We start from the raw sequence: 14,540 nt of genomic DNA, 5'->3' as shown, positions 1-14,540 counted from the left end.
TCGGCGGGGAGCCTGCTTTCTCCAATCTCTCTCTCCGCCTACTTGTGATTTCTATCAAATAAAAAAATAAAAATCCTTAAAAAAATGTTATTTTAAAAATCTGGCAGAAGTGTAACAAATCTATTTCTTGAAATGAAAAGAGTTTTATTCTACATGGAAGAAATCATCCCATATGACATAATAATACTTGTGTGGACATAATAAATACCCAATAGTTAGTTATGTGCCCATAGTGTATTCACTGTATTTAGTATGTGTCCATCTCAGTTATATGTACTGCTGGATATTGCTAGAGTCACACAAACATGGGCAGGATTCCCATTCTTACAAACAGGTTTGAGGAAACTTGGAAAGGATGTAGTTTGTTGTGCCAATAAATCATGTTTTAAAGCTCTAACAAGAGCAAACTTCTATAATTTTATACAGAATCAACTCCCTCAGGACAGCCTAGTTTAAGTGTGTTGTGATTTTCTTTTGGATCTGCAACATGCAAGCCTCTAACAAGCACATTTGTGTTTCAGGCAGCTGCTATCACATCTGATATACTCGAGTCCCTTGGAAGAGATGGTCACTTCACACTCTTTGCTCCCACCAATGAGGCTTTTGAGAAACTTCCACGAGGTGTCCTAGAAAGGATCATGGGAGACAAAGTGGCTTCTGAAGGTACTAAAACGTCCTCCTCTCTGAGAAGTCTCCCAGAATTCCAAGAAAAGAAAATTAAAAAAAAAAAAAAATTAAGTCATGCACTTATTATCAGCTTTGATAAGCAAAGGCAAAGAAAAACTTGTGTTCTAAGTGGACTACAAAATCTTAAAAAAAAAAAAGCCTTTGAAAGAGTCAGCAGAGTAATTATATAATTAATAATTAATTTAAAAATAATATCATAAAGATCATATTCTTTTTTATTGTTTTCAAGTAAATAAGTAGCAGGCATTAAAAAGGATTTAGCCATGGTTTAAAAGAAATATTAGATTATCAAATTTTAATATCATACATGTATTACATAATGCTTTTAATTCTAAATTTATGCTAAAATGTATAATTAAGTTAAGAAAATTACATGGTTCTCTTGGTCTATTATTTATTATACATAGAATTTGGCTTCATTATAGTCTATCTATTTTCAAATAGATTTTATGTTGTGAGGAGTACATTTAACTAACATTTAACCAATTTAAAATGAGAAATTTTGATGATACAGTTAGAGAGACAATACGGTTGAAGGACAGATCCCTTCAGATACCTTCCAAGAAACCGTCTTTACTTTGGCTACTCTCCGGATGTTGTCTTTAGGGAATTATTTGTCCTATCCTCCTCCTCTATTAAACTCTTTATAAATCATATGAAGCTCTTCTGTTATGAATGGCTTATACAAGATGCTGCTTGGGTGTTTAAGAATAGGTATCTCTAGTAAACACAGGGATCGTTCTTCTTGTTTTCATGTCAGAAATCACCTTCTTATGAGAGTGGAAACTTACTCTAACACATTTTCTAAGCACTACACAAATCATTTCATGCAACTGATCTTTTCTTCTTACTTCCTACTGAGCTGAGCTATTTCTATTGAATAGTTCATATAGTTCATTGAAAAAGCGTTCCTAGAACTTAAACAATTAAAAACCCTTTAGTCAAGACTTAGGCCTTTTTTTTTTTTTTTTTTAATACTTAGGTCTTATATGTATTACATTTCTTAGGAATTCTCAGGTCCACAATGAACCATGTCTTTAAGGGGTAAGTGCAATTTCCCTTGATCTCAGAACTTGCTGCTTTTCATTTGTCCTCCAGCTCTCTTGAAGTACCACCTTTTGAACACACTCCAGTGTTCTGAAGCTATCATGGGAGGAGCAGTCTTTGAGACTCTGGAAGGAAACACCATTGAGATAGGATGTGACGGTGACAGCATAACAGTAAATGGAATCAAAATGGTGAACAAAAAAGATATCGTGACAAATAATGGTGTCATCCATTTGATTGATCAGGTCCTAATTCCCGATTCTGGTGAGCAACAGTTTTGGATTCTTCCACCTACTACTCTTTACCAGTTACGATGCCACATGACTAAATCCATGAAAAATGAATGTTTAGCATAAGGAAAGGCACGTGAAGCACAAATGCAGCAGAGTAAACTGAGCACTAGGTAGCCTGTGTGGCCACAGGTTCCTGGGTAGCACGGAACTTCCACTTTCCCAAGCTTCTAACACTTAATATTTATAAAGGCTCTCTCACAGTACCACAGTTTTTCTTGAAAGCGGAAGGACAGATCTAACCAAATGGCCAGCTTTGGATAAATGAAATAACTATGGCACTCATAAGAGCAGAGAAAGGTGGGACGTGAGCCATAGAGAATTAAAGACAATGAAACTAAGAAGCTGGAAAAATATTTTCTTTTGTAAAAATTCTCTGTGGTTATCGACCCCCCAAAACAGGAATCTGGAACTCTTACTAGGGAAGGGCAGGATATCTTATCACATTGTCATGGCAGCAAATAGCTTATAGAGAACAGCCAAGAACTGATTTACTAATTTCAGGATGATGATGATAGTAACAAAGATGACATTGTTGCGATGGTGATGGTTTACTTTACAGCCAAACAAGTTATTGAGCTGGCTGGAAATCAGCAAACCACTTTCACAGACCTCGTGGCCCAGTTAGGCTTGGCATCTGCTCTGCGGCCAGATGGGGAATATACTTTGCTGGCACCTGTGAATAATGCATTTTCAGGTATGTACTGGACACTGTCATTCCTACTCTCGCTCCCCCACCAACCCTCACACACATTTTTCTTCACCATGATTGTTTGCATTAAGGAACAACCGACATTTTACAAGGTGGTGATTATTTCTTTATTGGCTACACATTGTTAGTACTATGTCATCTCTATTAAAATGTCCTTCATTTAAAAACATTTCATTATAATAGATAAGAGCCTACAGGGAGCAAAAGTTTGTGATAAAGAGTATTCAGTTATTCTATGAAACTATTCATAATTCTAATACACACAAGGGATGTATTAGTAGATCTTAAGAAAAATTAATCTGATTTGTTTATTTAACACCAACATAATATTTAAGAATAAATAGTTGTATTTTTCATCTCAACATTTGATATAAGGTGTCAAATTATAAATAAACAAGAGACTATTTTATTATACACTTCTATAAATGAACAGCCAATAGTTTACTATGTAAACTATTATTATAAGTACTTTATCTACTAGCTGCTCTTCAAGGATGTTGTTTAGATTAGTGTAACCTGCCACTTTTTCTAGAAAAGTGATTTCACAAAGACATATTTAAATTGTAAAGCAAAATTTAGTAATTAAAAATTAAGTATTATTTTAAAAACATATTCCCAGATGTTAAATTGTGATGCATAAAATTATTAATAAAAATTCAAATTCCTAGAAATGCTATAATTCCTCTTTGTAATAACTGTTAGGATGGTGAATGTGTTTTGATTTTCTCTTCGTAAGTAACGATGAATTTATAAACGATTTGTCAGTAGTGTCATGTGACTAGTGTATATAAAATTCTCATAAAAATTAGAATAATGTTATAGCCAGGGTGCTTGGGTGGCCCAGTTGTTAAACGGTTGCTATTGCCTCAGGTTATGATCCCAGCATCCTGGGATCGAGCCCCACATTGGGCTCTCTGCTCCATGGGAAGCTGCTTCTCCCCCCACTCCCCCCTGCATGTGTTCCCTCTCTCGCTGTATTTCTGTCAAATAAATAAGTAAAATCTTAAAAAAAAAGAAGAAGAAGAAGAAGAATGTTACAGTCATTTGATCAAAGAGCTTGCAGAGTTTCTAATTAGTGCATGGAATTTGTAGCCTTGAGCATTTAGTTGACTCATATTTTATGAGTGCAGAATCTATAATCTCCATAGTATTAGGGATTATCCATTTTCATGATTTTTTCTTATCAGGAGGAATTTTAATGCTTTCTAAGTAATCCTTTTTCTTCATGAATTTATTTATAGATGATACTCTGAGCATGGATCAGCGGCTTCTTAAATTAATTCTGCAAAATCACATATTGAAGGTAAAAGTTGGCCTTAATGAGCTTTACAATGGACAAAAGCTTGAAACCATTGGAGGCAAACAGCTCAGAGTCTTCGTCTATCGTACAGTAAGTCAATCAGAAAAAGATAAAATATCTACATTGGCCTGAATGTCAAATGACATTTCCCTAAGAATATTATTAAAGCAGATGTGTCCAGAATTTTATTAATGTGGTTGTAGTAATAGAAAATATTCATAGGAAGATCAGGAATTGAGTAATGTATGAAAACACTGTGAGGAAGGGCAACAAAAAGTGCTGGGTATTAACAATTCAGATAATTTGCGTTTGTTTCATTATCTGTTCTAAAACATTAATTATTTCAGTTCTAGAAATCATAAAACTCCTCTAAAATAGCTTTTGATTTATGGATTCCTGTAAGTTTATAAGATAATTTTTTATAGGCATCTAAAGATCTCTGAACTCTAGAAAATAGTTCTAACATACTTTATCTGAGGAACTATTTCTAGAAAATATTGCTTATGAAAACTGTGCAAGTAGTGGTGCCGTTCAGTTTCTGTCCAGGCCAGAGATTTTACAGAAGTCAAGCATTACCTGATACAATACACAGCAGCTGCTCAGGATTGTTCCACAATCCCAAGACACACATTTTATAAGATGCAGGAAATGGGCTGCATATACAGATATGCAAAATTAATAATGTGACATAATTGATAAAACCTTATAGTCAGGAAAATATAGTAAATATCTGTGAAAATCTCAAAAGGCACTGAAGTCAGGGAACTTTATGGTTAAAGAGGGTCCTAAAAAGTTAGAGAGTGAAAGTTTCTTAAAGAGGGTGTGGAAGAATGGTTCAAACCTGGAGAAGAATGATGAAAAATACAGACATGGAATTCTATGGAATTTTTGTTATTTATGGATGAAACTACCTGTCTGACATATAGGGTAGTTAACTAGTACTAGAAAACCTGATTGAATAAGAAGTGTGAAGTCAGATTATGCCAGACCTTAAAAAAAGAAGTGAGATGCTATTTCCTTTGACCAGAGAGGTCAGGAGACCTCTTAAAAGAGTCAATCGATTAACTCAGTTTTGCATCTACTTCCACATAGGACATTTCAAGTAAGGAAATGGACAGTTGTATCTTTCTCTTCTTTGCTAGGCTGTCTGCATTGAAAATTCATGCATGGTAAGAGGAAGCAAACAAGGAAGAAATGGTGCTATTCATATATTCCGAGAAATCATCAAACCAGCAGAGAAATCCCTCCACGAAAAATTAAAACAAGATAAGCGCTTTAGGTAAGCCAAATGGATTCACTCCCACCAAAAACAAACAAACAAACTACAAACAACAAAAACATGAGAACTATTGACATAGTTTTGTGTCACAGTTAGTATCCAAAAGGCATTCAATTATTCAGTATTGCTGAAAATAGAATTTAGAATAAGAAGTCCATGCAAATATTTTCAAAACTGAAATATGCTCTTCAGAGTATTTTGCTTCCTGGTGAACCATAATATGATTTGGTGAGGGAAACAATCTAATACATTGGCGTATTCCTTGCAATTTTTTTTTATATTTAAGTTTTTTTAAAAAATGACAGTAAATACTAGCAAAGAATATTTTGTGGAATATTAAATGAAAAACATACACTTCGACTTTGTCACGAAGTGTGACCTTGTCAAGTTGTAAGATAAACATTTAGTTTAGGAGATTTAAAAACCATATGTATATTTAAAGAATTTCCCCATGATAAAACTTTCTTAACAGGTAAATTGCATTTGAAACATAAAAACGGATGAATAGGGGGCCTGGGTGGCAGAATCAGTTAAGTGTCCAACTCTTGGTTTTGACTCAGGTCATGATCTCAGGGTCGTGAGATGGAGCCCTGCGTTGGGCTCCGTGCTCAGCACAGAGTCTGCTTGGGATTCTCTCTCTCCCTCTTCCTCTGCCTCTCCCTCACCTCCTCAAATAAGTAAATAAATCTTAGAAAAAAAATGCATGAAAATTTCTCATGCTTTCCACTGTAAATGGATTCTATTCTATTCTATGAATACCTAAATCTAAATCTAACAGAATAAATATGTCTTTCCTGCTTAGTGTCTTCCTCAGTCTACTTGAAGCTGCAGACTTGAAAGAGCTCCTGACACAACCTGGGGATTGGACTTTATTCGTTCCAACCAACGATGCCTTTAAGGGAATGACAAATGAAGAAAAGGAAATTCTGATTCGTGAGTAGAAGTGAATACCAGATATTTACCCCTAGAGTTCAGGATCTCATTTCTTCCTCAAGCATTCCTGCCCAGAAATCAACCTCAAAAATGTTCCCTCTTTAATACTCATGTCTAGCCTTAGTTTCCTTTAATTCCTCTTGGAATATGTGTAAGGTAATTCATTAATATTCTTAATTAAATGCTTGCTGTCATGATTGTAGAGCTAGATGTCCACTTATGCTATTTATATTAATGTCCACACAATTAGGTGACAAAGAAAGTAGTCACAATCCCAAAAATAATTTGATTTTCCTTCCTTTCAGTAGGTTGGCTAATATTTTGATTGAACAGACCGAAGTGACAGTTTCAACATGGCATTGATAGCAACTTAGAGAACAATGATATGATGAGAAATTACAGTGTGGAAAAAACAAAGACAAAGAAATATGTCTATCCTTAGTCTTTCCAGCATCAAACTATCAAAAAATATAACATGTTATAAATATACATTTCCCCCCAGGTGACAAAAATGCCCTTCAAAACATCATCCTTTATCACCTAACACCAGGCGTTTTCATTGGAAAAGGATTCGAACCTGGTGTTACTAATATTCTGAAGACCACACAAGGAAGCAAAATCTATCTGAAAGGAGTAAGTTTTTTAGAATGAATTTAGGATAGCTTTCATCTATTTTTCAATTATCTTAAAGTTAATTTTTCATTAATTTCTCATTGACATTATCTCTTGTTTTGATAGGTAAATGATACACTTCTGGTGAACGAAGTGAAATCAAAAGAATCTGACATCATGACAACAAACGGTGTCATTCATGTTGTAGATAAACTCCTCTACCCAGCAGGTTGGTAATTATTGAACTCATTAATGAATGAAATCATTTTCAATAGAAACCTAGACTTTTATTTCATACTTTCTTATCAATATTCATCTAATCTTCCTCTTCATAGACACACCTGTTGGAAATGATCGACTTCTGGAAATACTTAATAAACTGATCAAATACATCCAAATTAAGGTATGGAACATTATTGGGTTGGTTTGCAATGTGCTGAACAGATATTGCAATTTTAACATAAAAGACTAGAAACGTATAAATAAATAGATAGATGTATGCTGGACATGGATTGCTCTTTGTTGAATATGTACCACTGGCTTACCTGTGAATAAATGACATAATTTCTTTATGGTTTTATTTAACAAATATCTAATAAAAGCTACTTGGGCCCAAACAGTGTATTAAGTGTAATGGGAAATATAAGCTGAATCAGAGATGGCCCTTGATTTAAAAACTTACAGCCCAATTGGAAAGAAAAGACACATTGATTAAAAAAAAAAAACTATAATCTTTCTATTATTAAATACCTTTGCTACAGAATAAAAGGTAAAGTATTTACTTGTAAAAAACCATCACTAATTCCAGTGGTTACAGGTAAAAAGGTATTCTGCTCCTCTGTCCTTGTAGGGTCAAAGTACGAGAAAACATATGAAATACTATTTAAAAACCTATTTCACTTTAGATTAGCTATTTTATAATTTTTAATACTCTGAGTAACAAACTGATACTTTTTATGCCATCTGGACCAATAACAGGATATTGCAAAATGAATTAAAGTGGTGCCATAATATGGTTAATAAAACTACTAATTTCACATTACTAAATGCAAATATTTATTTTCAGTTTGTTCGGGGTAGCACCTTCAAAGAAATCCCCATGACTGTTTACAGTAAGTATATAAAGAATATTTGTCACATACCAATGGCAAGATGTAAAAAAAAGAAAATACAATAATTTTCTTTGTACTTGGAAGCAGAATTTATTGATAATCTGGTATTTAGAATTCCAAACAAAGACAAATTTCATCCCACTTGAAGCAGGCTTAAGGTCTTGAGACCTCTTAGCCAGGGCCATACCCTTCAGATCCTATGAACTAAACTGAACTTCCCCATTCCTCAAAAAACCAGGAATGATAAGATATGAGAATAGCAGTAAAATGTAATAGCTAGCATGGAAAAGAAGCAGGGGAAAAAAAAAAGACATACAAACATACAAAGAGGAGAGACAGCTAAAAGGCACTCCAGAGTTATCTGAAAATTCAGATGTGTAGACACAGATGTAACACTGCTGAAGGATTTGTAGCTCATTCCACCCTCAAGCCGTCAGTGGTCTAAGGACAGGGTGGACCATGGTGTGCCAAGGAATCCTAATGTTTATGAGCTGGCAGCTCAAAAACTCTTTCCATCCAAAACTGGATGAAGGAACAAAGAACTTGCCAGGTGATAAACCTAAAATTTCTAGATGCCAAGGTTCTTTTATCCCTGACTCTACCAGATTATCAAAATTAAACCTCTACTACTTAACAACGGTAAAGATATTCCAGTCTTATAAATGTAACTTGTAGTATTCCTTTTTCAATATGGTTTTTTCTTCATCTTTCTTGTTTCCTTTTTTCTTCATAGCTTTCAAAGCAGAAATTCTTTTCATTTTGTTTTGACTCTACAATTAAACATTCAAAACGTACCAGTAGCAAAAGTATTACTTCAATTCCCACTCTTATCCTGGCCAGAAAATAATTCTATTTTATACTCTGAGCATTCTGTTATTGAGTTAAAAATTTTTTTCCTCAGGATTTACACTAGATATGGAAGAATGAAGGCAATGTAAGGAGCAAAACAAAATGTCTGCTGCTCTTCCTGATTTCAGTTGTATAATAGTAACATAAGCAAATCCAGTATCAGGCCAGCTCAGCACTATTTTAAAGATTGAGTTGGAATAGATATGATTCAACATGGTATAAATTCCAGTATGGAAGTGTTCAATGTTGTATATAGTTTAAAATAAATTAAAGAATCATCATGGGCTCTATTCATCAGAAATGTTATGTCATCTTTCTCACTTAAGTTGTATATCTGCAACACATTTCTTTACCTTTCCTACTTTACCCATTTTAGGTCCACTACCTTCTACATAGGCCAATGAAATACTTTGTTCCATGAGCCAGAATCTTATAATTGCTTTATTTTTCTCTATTAAAATTGAATCTGCACTCACAGAAAATGTTATATTTTATGAAATCACGCAAAACTAATAAACCTCGTCTGTCTACTCAAAGCTCTTGAAACAGCTCTGAGATTTACATTCTTTTTTTTTTTTTTTAAAGATTTTTATTTATTTATTTATTTGACAGAGAGATCACAAGTAGGCAGAGAGGCAGGCAGAGAGAGAGGAAGAAGCAGGCTCCCCGCTGAGCAGAGAGCCCGATGTGGGGCTCGATCCCAGGACCCTGGGATCATGACCCGAGCCGAAGGCAGCGGCTTTAACCCACTGAGCCACCCAGGCGCCCCTGAGATTTACATTCTAATGCCCGATGTTTCTTTAACCTTGCCCAGATGGGCGTGTTGCTGTTTAGAAGAATTTCAAAGAGAGGTAGAGAGCAATTAAACCTAAGATTCCATTTTTGTGTTCCTTCATTGACTTGTCTCTAAAACTTCTTTAATTTCCTTGCTACATATTATTCTTGTCCCCAAAATACCATACATTCCAATTGTATGGGGTGGGGGGGAAGTGCTCTATCATATACATTGTTGAATATGTAACAATTGAGGTAGAGCAGAATGAAATCAGTATTTAATCGCCAGTCCGGAACCTGTCAAAACTATTTATTTCTTCAGGCAAGCAAGATTGAAATAAAACTAACAACGAACTAAATATCCTGCACTTCAAGTTCCTTAATAAGAGGTAAAAACGTAAGGTAAAAGTAATTAACCCATTTTGATAGTAGAGGCAGAGACCTTGTGGATTTGGCCTTCATGGAAAGGTTCCTCTGCGGCATGACCACTTGTGGGATCAGTAATTGGATGCCTAGATTTGATATATTTTAGAGCTTCATAATTTAAGATTTCAAAATAAAAAATTTGATATGACTGAACCATAGTCATAATTAAGATCTAGACCCCGTATGAATTTTAAAAAGTTGAGATTTCAGAAGCCTGAGGTGAGAATGTGACAGAAACCCAGACTGTGCTAACATCTCATCGCTAAGGTGTCAACACAATCTGTTGTGATTGCACAGTTAGCTTTAGCACAGCCCCACTGTCTAATGGATCTATCTTTTAAGGCTTCTAATTAGAAATGACAAAAAGCCAGTAGCCCTGGATGAATGGTTCCAGAGGCACATTTTCAGTTTATCTGTAAAACCAAAAGCCAAACCAATAGTTTGCTATTTTAAATAAATTCTGCATATTATTGTCTTAGTTGGGTAAATGACACACATTTAAAATATATACTTTCAAATTTAAAAAAAAAATGATTGTGATAGGGGGTACCTGGGTGGCTCAGTCAGTTAAGCATCTGCCTTCTGCTCAGGTCGTGATCTCAGGGTCCTGGGATTGAGCCCCACGTCAGGCTTCCAGCTCAGAGGGAGCTTCTTCCTCTCCCCCTGCCCCTTCCCCTTCTCTCTCTCTCACTTACTCTCTCTCCCAAATAAATAAAATCTTTTAAAAAATGATCATGATATTAAAGCTGAAAATTAAAGACATTTTAGCTGATAACTTAAATACTGATCATATCATGTTTGTTGCATAGAGCTCATATTTGGCTGGCTGAAATTTATTTTTTACTTGTAATTATTCTGAACTATTTTTCATATTTTCCTTTCTGTATCACTGTTATCAGATGCATGAAAAAATATTTTGTCTTTGTCTTTCAAGTTTGTCTTTTGAGAAAGAATCCAACAATGCAATTTAAGATATTATGAATTGCATGAAATTAATCATGTTTATTTGTCTTCTGTTGCTATGCAGCCAATATTTTCAAGAAGTACAAAAGAAGGTAAAGAGCTTTAGTGGTGCAGTTCAAAATTACAGATTTCTAGACAGCATTCTTCACTTAGTGTGCATATATTTCACTGGAACAAACCCAAGTCACTGGACTTTAGAGTACACCATCTGGACATGAGAAGATAAATAGATAATGTACCATGAATATTTCCTGTATCTGATGGCCTGGATATCAGGCCATATGTTCAGGCCTGAACATATTACTGCAACTTACACCTCAGTACCCAACAATGATTTAAAAAAAAAAAAAAGAAGAAGGCGATTTTGTTCAGGTTGCTTTTATGTAAACATCATTTATGTTCCACTTTCTATACTTTCAGCAACTAAAATTATAACCAAAGTTGTGGAACCAAAAATTAAAGTGATTGAAGGCAGTCTTCAGCCTATTATCAAAACTGAAGGTAAAAATCATGGTTCCTTTATTGTAAAAAAAAAAAAAAATCAAATAATAGACTGATATCTATGAATGTATCTACATTCTTTTTGAAACTAACATGCTAAATATTTCTATACCAGTGGCATGCTCATGTAATTGCAGAATGTGGAATGCAAATTATTTAGCAAAGTAGATGGTGCATTCCTAATGCTTTCAGTACATTTGCTTGTACTTGATTTCATTTGAACCTAATTGGCCATTGCATTTGCACTAGTACCCAGATAAATAAATAAGCATACAAACAAACAAATAATAAATCCTGAGCTTTTTTGTTTGTTTGTTTTTGTTTTCTACTTCAGTTAGACTCCTTTTTTTTTTTTAATTTCTTTTTTAGTTTTATCTCCAATCTCCCCAAATGATTTCTTGTTATAAAAGCTCTTCCAAAAAAGTGCAGGCATTTTTCATTCAATGACCTAAGAGAGCACTGAAGCTATACATTGATGAAAGAGTTTAAAATTAGAACCACATATGACATATTTTTAAATTAGACCACCAGAAACAGAAGAAGGAATAAGTATCTGGTGCCATGAGTCAAACCTTAGAATTATTAATTACAGTCCTGAACTTCTACACTCACTGTCTATTTTAGCCAACTCTATCCAACATCTTTGACGCCACCCTCGTTTCGTGTATTTTAATTATTACCAAGGGTCAGACCTTAAGAATGATTTGTTTTATGTCTAAGCATCTTAATGGGGTTACTTGCCACAGAGAAAAGACTAAGCTTTCTTCTCTTTTCTGTAAGAAGTATATAAATGGTCTTCTAAAAAAGGAAAAAATCATGGTTTCAGTTGAATCTCAAAAAATTTTTAAATGTCTTTGATTTTGAAATTTCTTCTCATTCTCTGAACTGAGATGGCAATTTCTCGAGTATTTTTGTCTATCTTTTTAAAGGCAAGCCATGATTTACAACCAGATATTGGAAACTTGTGTGCAAAATTTATTTCCTAGCTAATTAGTCATCCATATTTAATTTCTTCTTAAGACCTAATATTGAAATCTGTGCTTATTAAAAAAATACTTTACCTATGATCATTTAATTGCTGTTATATTTTGATGAGAACTTTGTGTCTTAAGAAATTAAATCATTGAAATTTTTGTTGACAAAATGTTTCTTGATGATTTTAATAAAAAGTGATCAATTGACTCTTGGTAATACACTTGATTTTAACATACTCGTACTGTTTTTAAAATTACATCCCCTAAAATTTTGTATCATCACTTGTACATAGTTTCTATAATCAAAATCATTCACATGTGCTCTTCTTATTTTCAAAGATTACTACCTTTTCTTTCAAGCTTCTTCATTCAACCCATTTATCTTCTCAATCTTTGTCAGTGGGAATCTACTGTATTAATCTTTCTTCAATTAGGAACACAGTGAAGCATCAGTCCTACCTGGGTTCTTCCTATAAAGGGAACAGGATGAAAAATGGGGTCATTTTTATTGTTACCTATTTGTTAAAAAGTCTTCAGTTCAAAAACTCAGAAGTTTTACTTCTGTGTAACATACTGAAGGAAACAAATAATTATTGTGGCAGCCATTTACAATTGTCCAGCTTTAAGATTGCTACTGGAGTTTCCTTCTCATCAAACTTTTGCAGGTTCCTTGACGATTCTTGAATTCTTTATAAATGTATTAGGCTCTAAAACACAATTTTAAGATGTTTCTTATAAAACGTTTTCAACCAGATTAGAGAATTAAGAATAAATCAACTGAAATTCATTTCAACAAATACTTAATGAACATCTTACTACTGTGCTGGGCACTCTCTTAGGTGCAGGGAGTAAATATGAAAAAAAGATTTGATAAAAATCCCTGCCTTCATAGTGCATAATGAAAGAGCGTGTTTCTGAAATTTCAGTTTAGGCTCTTCCAAAGAAATGTCAATTCGGATGTTTTATTAACTCATTTCTTGTTCTTAAACTCCTTAAGGGTATTTTTCTTTTGAAATTTCTTAACCTTAAAAACCTGGCCTTGCATTTGATATACTCAATATTCCTTGATCCCGTAGATCAATAGTAGGGTATGAAGCACTCCTTATTTGAAAGAAGAATTGTTTTCACTATTTTAGATTGTTTTAGACTAATTCTGGGTAACGGTGTACATTAACAATTTCTGGACAAGCAAATAAATCCTCTCAAAGATAAGCAAATACAATGATATTCAACTGTTAAAGGGTGTTACAGTATGAGTTAAATGTACTGAACTTTACTCTCCTTCTCTATGAAATAGTCTTGGTTAACTAATGTAGCAATCAGCTTTCTAACATTCAAAATGATTTTCTCTGGAAGTGAAATCATTTTGTACGTCAAATGCAACATTTAACTCTTGCATTTGAAGGGCTGTTTAATTATTAGTAAATGTTTGCATCATTTTCATATATAAGGTAAGTACTCAAATTCATTTTCCCATAAAACCTGAAATTCAGCATCTTAAATATAGACATGAAGTTGAGATCTTCTTTTAATTTCAGTCTTATGCCCATCTGATAAAAAATATACAATACTGAGTAGTTAAAAATTAAATTAAATTAAATTTAATAAGGAAAGAGTAATCAATGATACCAGTAAAGTAAGATCTACACTAGTTATCATGAGAGCAATTCAATTTCGTACGTACTGTATGATTCACAAAGTACATAATACCTTATTTGATCCTACCTCATGACTATGAATAAATGGACAGATTTATGCTAAATGCTGAAACAGATGAAAGTAAATTTAGCAACACAACAATAGACTGTCATTTGTTCGTATAAATACTGCCTAATTTGAAGACAGTGGGAAATGTTTAAAACTGATTTCATAAAGCCTGAAACCACTTTGACATTTCAGTAACACCAAATGGTGAAATAAATTTCCTGTTCTGCGAAAGTTTAAGAACTGTTTTAACATGATAATTTGTCTCCTAAAACAATGCCTCAGGACCCACAATATCAAAGGTCAAAATTGAAGGTGAACCTGAGTTCAGACTGTTTAAAGAAGGTGAAACAGTAACTGAAGTGATTCATGGAGGT

At 33.8% G+C, this 14,540-nt stretch overlaps 1 protein-coding gene and 1 long non-coding RNA gene across 9 annotated transcripts in view; one reads left to right on the top strand and one right to left on the bottom strand.

The window, feature by feature from the left end:
- LOC132002992 (uncharacterized) overlaps positions 1-14,540 on the bottom strand; it is a 206,789-nt gene that overhangs the window by 17,583 nt on the left and 174,666 nt on the right. The window lies entirely within an intron of this gene.
- The window catches only part of POSTN (periostin), a 34,243-nt gene that overhangs the window by 10,851 nt on the left and 8,852 nt on the right, over positions 1-14,540 (top strand). For 4 of the 8 annotated variants that reach the window (XM_059378312.1, XM_059378310.1, XM_059378313.1 and 1 more), the window contains exons 7-16: positions 522-663; positions 1,786-1,998; positions 2,587-2,721; positions 3,978-4,126; positions 5,179-5,315; positions 6,118-6,248; positions 6,751-6,881; positions 6,987-7,089; positions 7,196-7,263; positions 7,927-7,972. In XM_059378312.1, the coding sequence (XP_059234295.1) occupies positions 522-663; positions 1,786-1,998; positions 2,587-2,721; positions 3,978-4,126; positions 5,179-5,315; positions 6,118-6,248; positions 6,751-6,881; positions 6,987-7,089; positions 7,196-7,263; positions 7,927-7,972 (1,255 nt within the window). Of the gene's footprint in view, positions 1-521; positions 664-1,785; positions 1,999-2,586; positions 2,722-3,977; positions 4,127-5,178; positions 5,316-6,117; positions 6,249-6,750; positions 6,882-6,986; positions 7,090-7,195; positions 7,264-7,926; positions 7,973-11,404; positions 11,486-14,448; positions 14,539-14,540 lie in introns of all 8 variants that reach the window. The other 4 variants (XM_059378314.1, XM_059378315.1, XM_059378308.1 and 1 more) reach the window with 2 other exon arrangements.

The sequence above is a fragment of the Mustela nigripes genome, chromosome 15 (genome assembly GCF_022355385.1).
Source record: "Mustela nigripes isolate SB6536 chromosome 15, MUSNIG.SB6536, whole genome shotgun sequence".
NCBI classification, from domain to species: Eukaryota; Metazoa; Chordata; class Mammalia; order Carnivora; family Mustelidae; genus Mustela; species Mustela nigripes.
The sequence above is the reverse complement of the archived record's forward strand: the minus strand, read 5'-3'. Positions and strand labels throughout refer to the sequence as shown.